This window comes from Oncorhynchus kisutch, linkage group LG4 (genome assembly GCF_002021735.2).
Source record: "Oncorhynchus kisutch isolate 150728-3 linkage group LG4, Okis_V2, whole genome shotgun sequence".
Taxonomy (NCBI): domain Eukaryota; kingdom Metazoa; phylum Chordata; class Actinopteri; order Salmoniformes; family Salmonidae; genus Oncorhynchus; species Oncorhynchus kisutch.
The window spans coordinates 35,192,452-35,205,926 of NC_034177.2; the positions used below are offsets into that span (position 1 = coordinate 35,192,452).

Sequence of the window (13,475 nt, forward strand, 5' to 3'; positions counted from 1 at the left end):
CACTCACTCTCTCACCCTCTCTTTCCTCTCTCTCACTATCTCACCCTCTTTCCTACTCTCTCACTCCCACTCACTCTCTCACCCTCACTTTCCTTCTCTCTCACTCCCACTCACTATCTCACCCTCACTTTCCTTCTCTCACACTATCACACCCTCTCTTTCCTTCCCTCAATCACACTCACTCTCTCACCCTCTCTTTCCTTCTCTCTCCCTCCCACTCACTATCTCACCCTCTCTTTCCTTCTCTCTCCCTCCCACTCACTCTCTCACCTTCTCTTTCCTTCTCTCTCCCTCCCACTCACTCACCCTCTCTTTCCTTCTCTCTCACTCCTACTCACTATCTCACCCTCTATTTCCCTCTCTCTCACTCACACTCACTATCTCACCCTCTCTTTCCTTCTCTCTCACTATCTCACCAACTCTTTCCTACTCTCTCCCTCCCACTCAATCTCTCACCCTCTCTTTCCTTCTCTCTCCCTCCCACTCAATCTCTCACCCTCTCTTTCCTTCTCTCTCCCTCCCACTCACTCTCTCACCCTCTCTTTCCTTCTCTCTCCCTCCCACTCACTCTCTCACTCTCTCTTTCCTTCTCTCTCACTATCTCACCCTCTCTTTCACTCTCTCACCCTCTCTTTCCTTCTCTCTCACTTCCACTGACTCTCTCACCCTCTCTTTCCTTATCTCTCACTCCCATTGACTCTCTCACCCTCTCTTTCCTTCTCTCTCACTCCCACTGACTCTCTCACCCTCTCTATCCTTCTCTCTCACTCCCACTCTCTCTCACCCTCTCTTTCTCTCTCTCTCTCCCTCCCACTCACTCTCACCCTCTCTTTCTTCTCTCTCCCTCCCACTCACTCTCACCCTCTCTTTCCTTCTCTCTCCCTCCCACTCACTCTCACCCTCTCTTTCCTTCTCTCTCACTCCCACTCTCTCCCACCCTCTCTTTCCTTCTCGCTCACTCCCACTCACTATCTCACCCTCTCTTTCCTTCTCTCTCCCTCCCACTCACTCTCTCACCCTCTCTTTCCTTCTCTTTCACTCTCTCACCCTCTCTTTCCTTCTCTCTCACTTCCACTGACTCTCTCACCCTCTCTTTCCTTATCTCTCACTCCCATTGACTCTCTCACCCTCTCTTTCCTTCTCTCTCACTCCCACTGACTCTCTCACCCTCTCTATCCTTCTCTCTCACTCCCACTCTCTCTCACCCTCTCTTTCTCTCTCTCTCTCCCTCCCACTCACTCTCACCCTCTCTTTCCTTCTCTCTCCCTCCCACTCACTCTCACCCTCTCTTTCCTTCTCTCTCCCTCCCACTCACTCTCACCCTCTCTTTCCTTCTCTCTCACTCCACTCTCTCCCACCCTCTCTTTCCTTCTCGCTCACTCCCACTCACTATCTCACCCTCTCTTTCCTTCTCTCTCCCTCCCACTCACTCTCTCACCCTCTCTTTCCTTCTCTCTCCCTCCCACTCACTCTCTCACCCTCTCTTTCCTTCTCTCTCACTCCCACTCACTATCTCACCCTCTATTTCCTTCTCTCTCACTCCCACTCACTATCTCACCCTCTATTTCCTTCTCTCTCACTCACACTCACTATCTCACCCTCTCTTTCCTTCTCTCTCACTATCTCACCCCCTCTTTCCTTCTCTCTCACTCCCACTCACTCTCTCACCCTCTCTTTCCTTCTCTCTCACTATCTCACCCTCTCTTTTCTTCTCTCTCACTATCTCACCCTCTCTTTCCTTCTCTCTCCCTCCCACTCACTATCTCACCCTCTCTTTCCTTCTCTCTCACTAACTCACCCTCTTTTTCCTTCTCTCTCACTCTCACCCTCTTTTTCCTTCTCTCTCACTCCCACTCTCTCTCACCCTCTCGTTCCTTCTCTCTCACCCCCACTCACTATCTCATCCTCTCTTTCCTTCTCTCTCACTCCCACTCACTATCTCACCCTCTCTTTCCTTCCCTCTCCCTCCCACTCACTATCTCACCCTCTCTTTCCCTCTCTCTCCCTCCCACTCACTATCTCACCCTCACTTTCCTTCTCTCTCACTATCTCACCCTGTCTTTCCTTATCTCTCACACTCTCACTCTCTCTTTCCTTCTCTCTCCCTCCCACTCACTCTCTCACCCTCTTTCCTTCTCTCTCCCTCCCACTCACTCTCTCACTCTCTATCCTTCTCTCTCACTATCTCACCCTCTCTTTCCTTCTCTCTCACTATCTCACCCTCTCTTTCACTCTCTCTCACTCTCTCACCCTCTCTTTCCTTCTTTCTCACTCCCACTGACTCTCTCACCCTCTCTTTCCTTCTCTCTCACTCCCACTCACTCTCTCGTTCTCTCCCTGCCTATCCCTTATACTATCTCCTTTATACTATCCCTTTCTCTTTCACTCATCTCTTCCATTTTGTTTTTCTGGCATCTCTCTCCCTCTTCCTCTCTCTTTCTCTCTCTTTCTCTCTCTTTCTCTCTCTTCCTCTCTCTTCCTCTCTCTTTCTCTCTCTGCGGATGAGCCCCATTAGCTGATTTTGTGTGTTTACGTGCGTGCGTGTGCATGCTTGTGTGTGTGTGTTGATTAGTGAGACATCTAACTTTTATAGTAATGGCTTTCTGATGGCCTCTTTGTTGTGAAATCCCCCCCTCTCTCTCTCTCCCCCCTAGGTTCTTCTCCCAATAGTGAGTCTCCAGTCTCCTCTCCAGCCACCAGTCTCAGTTCTCCAGTCAACACTCCTAAGAGGGGGTTGTCAGGACCACTCCAGACCCCAATTCGGGAACACGGCCTTCCCTCCACCCCTTCTGTAGTCACTATCGCCCCCACTCCCACCAAGAGCGGCAGCATTCTCTGGAGAGGAGAAGGGCGCCAGGTAAAAAGAAACACACACAGAACCTTAGAACTCTTCTCTTCACTCCTCCACTTTACTCTGTCTTTATCTCTTTATCTACCCCCTCTCCCTTCTTTTCCTGACAAGGTTATACAGGGGGTCAATGAGCCATGGAGTCATCTTTCTCTCGCTTTCTCATTTTTTCTCCCTCTTATCTTCTGTCTTTTTCTGTCTTTCCCCCACCCCACCTGCTACCACTTCCACCATTAAAGAAATAGTCCCAACGTTTATCCAAGTCAATGTGTCAGAATCACCCGTCCCTCTCAACTCTATTTCTGTCCCCATCTCTGCTTCTCTCTGAGAGAGAGGGTAAAGAGGGAGTCACCCAGTGGGCCCATACTGGAGAGAAAAAGCAGTAGCTGTAGACGCTGTCTCCAATTGTTATATTTCCGGATTGTGTGTGTGTGTGTAGTTTGAGGGAGCTTTGTGTACATTTGCTTTTGTCCCAAGACCCCTCTGTGTATGTGTGTTTGTATTTAAGCTGGAGTGAGGAACCAAGCCCCCTAAACAATCCAGGGGTTAGCCCCCTGAGCAGCCTTTCTCCCCCTCACAAAGAGCAGTCTGTCTGGCTCGGCTTCCTACCCTGGGGCTCCTATTCAGAGAGGGGTCAGCGGAAGAGAGAAAGAGAGAGCAAGGAGAGTGAGGGTTAAAGAGGCAGAGAAATGGACAGAGTGGGGGAGAGAGAAAGAGAGCGAGTGGGGGGAGGGAGATGGAGAGAGAGTGGGGGAGAGAGAGAGAAAGAGTGGGGGGGAGGGGTTCAGAGAGAGAGGTACAGAGAGAGAAAGAGGTACAGAGAGAGAGAGAGAGAGAGACAGACAGACAGACGGGAAGTGGGACAGACAGACGGGAAGTGGGACAGACAGACGGGAAGTGGGACAGACAGACAGACAGACAGACAGACAGACTGACTGACTGACTGACTGACTGACTGACTGACTGACTGACTGACTGACTGACTGACTGACTGACTGACTGACTGACTGACTGGACTGACTGACTGACTGACTGACTGACTGACTGACTGACTGACTGACTGACTGACTGACTGACTGACTGACTGACTGACTGACTGACTGACTGACTGACTGACTGACTGACTGACTGACTGACTGACTGACTGACTGACTGACTGACTGACTGACGACTGACTGACTGACTGACTGACTGACTGACTGACTGACTGACTGACTGACTGACTGACTGACTGACTGACTGACTGACTGACTGACTGACTGACTGACTGACTGACTGACTGACTGACTGACTGACTGACTGACTGACTGACTGACTGACTGACTGACTGACTGACTGACTGACTGCTGACTGACTGACTGACTGACTGACTGACTGACTGACTGACTGACTGACTGACTGACTGACTGAACTGACTGACTGACTGACTGACTGACTGACTGACTTGACTGACTGACTGACTGACTGACTGACTGACTGACTGACTGACTGACTGACTGACTGACTGACTGACTGACTGACTGACTGACTGACTGACTGACTGACTGACTGACTGAAAAAGAAAGGGGGAGAGGGGATAAATAAAAGGGAGTATGAAGGAAGTTAAAGATTGAAAGGATGTGATGTTTTGACTTCCGGTACATTGATGTAGCAGGTGCTTCACATTCAGTCAGAGTACATCCAGTTCAACCAATAAGGACAGCATGTCCTGTGTCTGTAAGGCCAGGGGTCAAGGTGTGTTCTGGGAGCTGCTGCAATTTTTTCTGCACCGGATAACCCCAACACACACACGTGCACACGCTCACATACATATATACACACGCAGACACAAGCATGCTTTGTCCCTTGATCCTCCTCTTTACAACGGTGGATGGAGACCAGAGAGAGGCGATAATGACTAGGGAGAGAGATCAGAGAGAGAGATCAGAGATCAGAGACCAAAGACCAAAGAGAGACCAGAAAGAGACTGGAGTGTGTTTGATCATTATTGGAAAGCCTGGTGTGAATCTGATTTCCCTGAGAGAGATAGTCAAAGATATTCAAAGCACAAAGATTTCACTGCTGCAGCCAGAAACCCTGGTTGTTGGAGTGAACCTAGACTTTATTATCCAACACTAGGCATTAGCACTGGGAGCTAATACAAGTCCTCAGCAAGGTTACTCATGTGAGTGAATGAGTGAATGAGTGAATGTTTATGTTTATGGAGAGAGGTAGACAGCAGAGAAAGATGAAGGGTGTAGTATAGGGAGGATGAGTTTTAGGATGTCCCCTCCTGCCCTGATCTAGACTTCCTCTGACATATCAGAAGCACTTCTCCACCCGGGTGGGCTTTTAGTTCGCAGCTGAGAGGTCATCTCCCCTCCCTTTCCCCCCTCTTCTCTCCTTCCTCTACCCTACTCTCCTTCCTCTACCCTACTCTTCTTCCTCTACCCTACTCTCCATCCTTTCTCCTCTCGCTCTCCCTCCCTGCCTCAAGGCTCTTAGAGCTATTAACGTGTGAGTCTCTAACCTTGACCAAGAAGAAGGTGTGTGTGTGTGTGTGTGTGTGTGTGTGTGTGTGTGTGTGTGTGTGTGTGTGTGTGTGTGAATGGCGAACAGATATGACAGGGGTGCCAGAGTAACGATGAGAGCATTACTGGCATGTGAGTCAGCGATGCTTGCTGAAAACAGAGTGGGTGGTTGGATTAGCTAGAATGTGACAGCGTTAGGATGCTATGGATAGATCAACATTAAGGGACAAATCCTGACTTGAAAAATGTCCATAAATGGAAGTTCCACATGTTGTGGGTAGGAACTTTTTTGCCAAACAAAGATTGTCTTTCTGTCTCTCTCTCCTGCTGTCTCTCCCTCTCTCTCTGTCAGGCTGAGTTGGGTGTTCTGGGGGTGAGTAGGGAGCCTGTGGGGTCTGAGCCCAGCCTTCCTCAGGAGAAAGGGGCTCATCCTGTCCTCTCTCCTCACATCCTGGCTCACCCATCCTACCCCTTCACCCTCACCCCCAGCTCTGTCATGCAGGACCGGCGACTACAGGGCCTCAGGTGAGCCACTCTATCACCTGGATGCCTACACACACACACACACACACACACACACACACACACACACACGTCTCTATACTTGCTTAAACCTTAAAACGCATACACCTCCTTTAACTCCAATTTGCAATCTGATCCCCAACTCCTCCCCCTCCTGTAGTCTACCTGGTCTTGTACAACCTGCAGTTCACTCAGGGGCGGTCCAAGAGGAGTACCTAAGAGGACTACGCCCCTTCGCCACCTCAGATGACCTCCGCCTGCGCTCGCTGCCCCTGGGGCTCGACCCCACCACTGCTGCCCATGTTACTGCTGCTGCTGCCTACTACCACCCTGCCTACCTCCACCACCTACACAGGTCAGTCTATAGACCACTCTGCCTACTTCTACCACCTACACAGGTCAGTCTATAGACCACCCTGCCTACTTCTACCACCTACACAGGTCAGTCTATAGACCACCCTGCCTACTTCTACCACCTACACAGGTCAGTCTATAGACCACCCTGCCTACCTCCACCACCTACACAGGTCAGTCTATAGACCACCCTGCCTACTTCTACCACCTACACAGGTCAGTCTATAGACCACCCTGCCTACCTCCACCACCTACACAGGTCAGTCTATAGACCACCCAACCTATCCCCACCACCTACACAGATCAGTCTATAGACCACCCTGCCTACCTCCACCTACACAGGTCAGTGTATAGACCACCCTACCTATCCCCACCACCTACACAGGTCGGTCTATAGACCACCGTGCCTACCTCCACCACCTACACAGGTCAGTCTATAGACCACCCTGCCTACCTCCACCACCTCCACAGGTCAGTTTATAGACCACCCAACCTATCCCCACCACCTACACAGGTCAGTCTAAAGACCACCCTGTCTACCACCACCAGCTACACAGGTAAGTCTATGCCATCCTGGCTAACTCCACCACTGAACAGGACAGTCTATAGACTAGCATACCTACATCCACCACATACAGAGGTCCATGTATAGACAACCCTGCCTACCTCAACCACCAACACATATCAGTCTATAGATGACACTGCCAACCTCTACCACATACACAGGTCAGTCTATAACATCCTGTCTACCTCCAGCACCTACACAGGTTATTCTGTAGACCACCCTGCCTACCTCCACCACCTACATTACTCAGTCTATAGATCACCCTGCCTACCTCCACCACTTACACAGGTCAGTCTAGAGACAACCCTGCCTATACCACCTACACAGGCCAGTCTATAGACAACCCTACCTACCTCCACCACCTACACAGGTCAGTCTATAGACCACGCTGTGTACCTCCACCAACTACACAGGTCAGTCTATAGACTGCCCTGCATACACCAACTACACAGTTCTGTCTGTAGACCACCAACACATGTCAGTCTATAGACCAGCCTGCCTACCTCCACCAGCTACACAGGTCAGTCTATACCATCCTGGCTACCTCCAACACCTACACATGTCTATAGACTACCCTGCCTGCCTCCACCACATACATAGGTCAGTCTGTAGACCGCTCTGCATACACCAACTACACAGTTCAGTCTATAGACCACCCTGCCTACATCATCTACACATGTCAGTCTATAGACTATCCTGCCTACCTCAACCACCAACACAGGTCAGTCTATAGACCAGCATGCCTACCTCCACCACCTACACGGGTCAGTGTATAGATCACCCTGCCTACCTCCACCACCTACACCCTGCCTACTGCAGCGGGTCAGTCTATAGACCAACATGCCTACCTCCACCAACAACACAGGTCAGTCTATAGACCATCCTGCCTACACCACCTACACAGGTCAGTCTATAGACAACCCTGCCTACCTCTACCACCTGAACAGGACAGTCTATAGACTAGCATACCTACATCCACCACCTACACAGGTAAGTTTATAAACCATCCTGCCTACCTCAACCACCAACTAAGGCCTGCCGACCTCCACCACATACACAGCTCAGTCTATACCATCCTGGCTACCTCCAACACCTACTAAGTCAGTCTATAGACCAGCATATCAATTCCATCACCTACATAGGTCAGTCTATAGGCCACCATGCCTACCTCCACCACCAACACAGGCCAGTAATAGACAACCCTACCTATACCACCTACACAGTTCACTCTATAGACTACCATGCCTACCTCCACAAGTCAGTCTATATACCACCCTGCCCAACTCCACCACCTACATTGGTCAGTCTATAGACTACCCTGCCTACCTCAGCAGGTCAGTCTATAGACCATCCTGCCTACACCACCTACACAGGTCAGTCTATAGACCACTATGCCTACCTCCACCACCTACACTAGTCAGTCTATAGATCACCCTGCCTACCTCCACCACATACAAAGGTAGGTTTATAGACCACCATGCCTACTTCTACCACCTACACAGGTCAGTCTATAGGCCACCATGCCTACCTCAACCACCAACACAGGTCAGTCTATAGACCACCATGCCTACCTCAACCACCAACACAGGTCAGTCTATAGACCACCATGCCTACCTCTACCACCTACACAGGACAGTCTATAGACCACCCTGTGTACATCATCTACACAGGTCAGTCTATAGACCACCATGCCTACCTCCACCACCTACACAGGTCAGTCTATAGACGACCCTGCCTTTCTCCACCACATACACAGGTCAGTCTATACCATCGTGCCTACCTCCACCACCTCCACAGATCAGTTTATAGACCACAATACCTACCTCTTCCACATACAGATGTCAGTCTAAAGACTACCCTGACACCTACACAGGACAGTCTATAGATCATCCTGCCTACCTCAACCACCTACACAGGTCAATCTATAGACCACCCTGCCTACACCACCTACACAAGTCAATCTATAGACCACCCTGCACCATCTACACAAGTCAGTCTATAGACCACCCTACCTACCTCAACCACATATGCAGGCCAGTCTATAGACCACCTTACCAACACCACCTACACAAGTCAGTCTATAACTACCCTGCCTACCTCCACCATCTACACAGGTCAGTCTATAGACCACCCTGTTTCCCTCCACAACCTCCACAGGTCAGTCTATATACCACCCTGCCTACCTCCACCACCGACACAGTCAGTCTACAGACCACCCTGCCTACCTCAGTCTGGCTCTGCAATTATCAGAGTCATTTTTTGCAGATATGGAGACAGAGACCCAGAGACAGGCAGACAGAAAGATGAAAAGACAGACAGGGACACAGGGAGACAGGGGTTTGCAGCAGCCTGTGTGTTTGTGTTTCCAGGATGAGCTGTATAAATGTGACTGAACCCCAAAGTGTGCCTTACTGTTTTCGTTTTCTCCCTCCTTCTTTTCCACTTGTCCCTGTGTGTTCCAGGATGGAGGAGTCTTTGTGTCTTTCTGCACTACGGTCTCAGTTCTACTCTGTACCAGCAGGGGGGGCCTTCCCTCACCTCCACCCCTCTGCCCTCCACATGCAACTGCCTGGGGCACGCTACCCTGGGGAGTTCAGCCACACACACAGTGCATTGGCTGAGAGGTACAGTAACACACAAACGTATAAGACACACACACACACCTGCACCTTCCCACACATTACACTGGCTGAAAGGTGTTACACTCATACATGCACACAAACACACACAGTTTGTACATGCACACAAACACACACATCTCTCTGCAGGAAAGGCACAGGTTGCTGACTGTTATATTTTTAGAACACACCCCACCATGCTACCATAGACACATCACGAACACACACCAATACACACATCAGTGTGTGTGTGTTCATCCTGTGGTTACCTATTAATTGTTCATCTGCTCTTGCTCACTCATGCTGTTTATGTCTAATATGGTGTGTGTGTGTGTGTGTGTGTGTGTGTGTGTGTGTGTGTGTGTGTGTGTGTGTGTGTGTGTGTGTGTGTGTGTGTGTGTGTGTGTGTGTGTGTGTGTGTGTGTGTGCAAGTGCCTGCTTGGGCGTGTGTGTGCATAGGTGTGTGTGTTAAACAGTGTGTGGTTAATCTGCCCCATGGTGGGTGTTGCATCTCTCACCCTCTCTCTCCCCTGTGTCCTTGGTGTGTGTGTGTGTGTGTGTGTGTGTGTGTGTGTGTGTGTGTGTGTGTGTGTGTGTGTGTATTTTTTGACCTCCCCCACAGAATACAGATGGAGGAAGAGCTTCGCCAACGAGAGAGGGAGCGAGAGCATGAACGGGAGAGAGAGAGGGAGCGAGAGCATGAACGGGAGAGAGAGAGGGAGCGAGAGCATGAACGAGAGAAACAGAGGGAGCGAGAGCTTGAACGGGAGAGGGAGACAGAGATGGAAAGACAGAAGGATAGGCAGAGGGAGAGAGAGAGGGAGAGACAGATGGTGAGAGCGGTGAAGAGCCAGTACCTTGCTGGGCTGAAGGCTCTCACGGCTCTGCCGGAGGACAGGGTCAGACCTGGGGAGAGGCTGACACCTAACAGACTGGGTACGGTGTACACACACAGATACATGCACACACACACAGTATAGACGCAATACACACACATTGATTGGTTGATTTCCCGTTAATTATGGACCAGAGATTTATCTTTTAAGTAGAGCCTGATTGCCATCAATATCATGCATTATAACATCCATAATGTATTTCAAAGTGTGTTCCTAAAATAAAATGAAGCATTCATTGTAATAACTCATCTATTTTCCCCAGATAAGCCCACCCTCCCTGCCCTCCCAGTACCTAAACCTCTACAGCCAGGCCTCCAGTCAGCCCCTCACCTCATGCCCAGCCTGGTGCCCTCTCAGATGGGGAACAGACACACTGCCTCAGCCTCTTCCGGGGGGCTCCATGGAACACTGCTCTCTGCCATGATGCTCCAACAGGCCAATGGGGACGAGCGCAGATTGGCTCGTCAACGCAGGCAGGGACAGGAGAGGGAGGTGTGGCCACCTGGGGAAGAGGTGGAGCCTAGGAGAGACAGCTACAGGTCAGTGTTTAATCAAGGAACAAGCAGTTGAGAAAGGTGGGGTTGACCTGTGTGTGTGTGTTTGTTTGATAACACTACAGTATCCCCCGAGTCAGTACTCTCTCTACTCTGCTGACATCTACTTTTAAATTGGCTGCATCATCAAGGTCAACTTGGATAAAACCCAGTGTGTGTTTGTGACTACATTGTGTTTGTTGTCTTCACAGATCCAACGCCAGCCAACGTGACACAGGCAACAGAGAATCTCAACCTCACCGAGGAGCTCCGCCTCCACTCATCTCACCCAAACCTCACCTCCTCCCCCACCCCCCTGCCCCTTCCACCACCCTCTGGAACCCTGCCTCCCTCACTGAGACCCCCCCAGACCCCCGTTTCAGGTTCGACTCCCCTGTTCCTCCATCTCGCTCCCCTCCTGATCTGACCAGAATCGAGCGGTCCCCCAGCTGGGAGAGGGGGGAGGATGGGTGCAGGAAGAGGGGGAAGGACCCAGAGAGGCTCTCGTCTGTCAGGGGACCCATTCTGCAGGAGCCTGGCCTCTGGGGCTGGGCTGAGCTTGAAAGATCCACTCACAGTCTCCACCACCATAACCACCTCCACCAGAGTGGTTCGCTGTCCGTCTCCTCCCCCAGCCCCAGCTCCAACCTAGGGGTCCAGCACCACGCCAGCTCCCCATCTCCCTCCATGGACCTCCAGAGGTCTGAACGGCCAGGCCAGGAGCCTCAGAACCCAGTGGTGTACGATGAGATCCTCCAGCAGTACCGCAGGCTGGTCAGCAAGCTGGACCTAGAGGAGAGCAGGAGGAGAGAGGCCAGGGAAGGAGGTAAGAAGAGAGGGGACGGGCAGAGAGAGGGAGGTGAGGAGAGGGGTGTATGAGACGAGATCTGGTGTGGTCTTTAACATAAATATTGTCGGTGCTCTCTCCCTCACTCTCTCTCCATCTCTCAATCTCTCTCTCCCCCAGGGTATGACTATGATCTAGATGAGTGGTATGATGACAGTGATGAGGAGGAAGTGAGGGCCCACCTCAGAAGGGTAGCAGAGCAGCCCCCGTTAAAACTGGACACATCCTCAGAGGTAACTGCCACACACTTAAGAACCGCCACGTCCTTACTATAATGTTGTGTGATTGTCCATTCTCTGTAATCTATTTTTTGTAGAAGGTGTGTTTCCTGCGTGTCTGTGGCCTGACCACGCTGGCCCATCGTGACCAGCTGCTTCATCAGAAGAGGAGGAAGAGGAGGAGGATGTTGAGAGAGCGCAGCATCTCCCCTCAAGCAGGAAGAGGCAAGAGAAAGACCTCTCCGCATCCTGCGGCACCCGCTCCCACCCTCTGCACCACTCTCACCCCAGAGGAGATGAATTGCTCCCCTCACCTGGAGGACAAGAAACACTTCCTCAACATGTTCAGCCTGTCCCATGTGACCAACCAGCAGAGGAGAGGTAACATACACTACACCAACCCCTATGCACTACACCCTAGCTCTTATTCTCCAACCCCTAACCACTACACTCTAGTGTACTGTAATGCTATTAACCCAGGGGTATTCAAATCTTGCTCGAAGAGGTCAAGAGTACCGCTGGTTTTCTTTTCTACCTGATAATTAATTGGTGTTCCAGGTCTAAATCAGTCTCATTCTCACCCTCCCCCGTCCGTCCGTCCGTCCCATCCCCCACACACCCCCTCTCTCACTAGATAAGGAGAAAATGGAGGGGTTGTTGAAGGCTATAAAGCTGAAGAGTGTGACGTTGGACACCATCAGATACAACCCATTACCCCTCTGTAGAAGCCCCCCTGTTTCCCCAACTGGTAAGACAAACACACACACACACACACACACACACACAAAGGGTAACACCCATGAGATCCTTATACTGCGTTTATGTTTATGTTATCAGGCGAATCAAACGGACTCCACTACCAAGACTCCCCAAGCCTCTCGCCCTCCTACCCCCACCACCCCAACAACCTCCATACAGACCCACTAAAACCATCCACCCCTCCACCCAGCCAACCGCCTCCCCTGGCCCCCGACCCAAACTGGAAAGGACTGGGTGGAGGTCACCCAGCTAAGAGGCTCCAGTGCCTCCAGAATGGAGGAGGCCACCCTGGCCATCATCCTCAACAGAAGGTGCCCCTGGCTGTGCAGAACAGGCAGAACATAACCTGGGAAAGATTCATCCCGAAGGACTTCCACCAGTCTGTGTTGCAGTCTAACCACAAGACACTGAGTGGCTCCACCTGCATTCCAGAGTCCAGTATAAAGTCTGAGCCCTCAGTGCCCTACAACATCCCCCCACTGAAGAGACCAGTCCTCCTCAACACATCCCTACACCCCACCAACGGGCATCACCCTTACCCCTCTCCAGCCCACCATGTACACCTTGGTGTACGTGATGAGCTGTCAGAGGAAGAGGATGAGGAGGAGGAGGAGGAGGAGGAGGGAGAAGCCCCTAGGAAGTGGAGGGGCATAGAGTCAGTCTTTGAGGCGTATCAGGAGTATGTGGATGGTGCGTTTACCTTTGGGCTTTATTTGGGATGAGTCAAATAAAAATAGACCTGTTTCATCTACAAATATGTTTGTTTTTTATGTTTTTGTCTCACTTGCTGTCCCCCCCACACACT

General features: G+C 51.1%; 1 protein-coding gene across 2 annotated transcripts in view; it reads left to right on the plus strand.

Moving 5' to 3' along the window:
• Positions 1 to 13,475, plus strand: part of LOC109888873 (genetic suppressor element 1) — a 49,237-nt gene that overhangs the window by 31,992 nt on the left and 3,770 nt on the right. For both annotated transcript variants that reach the window (XM_020480038.2, XM_031822882.1), the window contains exons 3-13: positions 2,655 to 2,857; positions 5,711 to 5,883; positions 6,041 to 6,235; positions 9,262 to 9,423; positions 10,040 to 10,353; positions 10,576 to 10,852; positions 11,059 to 11,672; positions 11,814 to 11,926; positions 12,010 to 12,292; positions 12,546 to 12,659; positions 12,749 to 13,360. In XM_020480038.2, the coding sequence (XP_020335627.2) occupies positions 2,655 to 2,857; positions 5,711 to 5,883; positions 6,041 to 6,235; positions 9,262 to 9,423; positions 10,040 to 10,353; positions 10,576 to 10,852; positions 11,059 to 11,672; positions 11,814 to 11,926; positions 12,010 to 12,292; positions 12,546 to 12,659; positions 12,749 to 13,360 (3,060 nt within the window). The remainder of the gene's footprint in view (positions 1 to 2,654; positions 2,858 to 5,710; positions 5,884 to 6,040; positions 6,236 to 9,261; positions 9,424 to 10,039; positions 10,354 to 10,575; positions 10,853 to 11,058; positions 11,673 to 11,813; positions 11,927 to 12,009; positions 12,293 to 12,545; positions 12,660 to 12,748; positions 13,361 to 13,475) is intronic.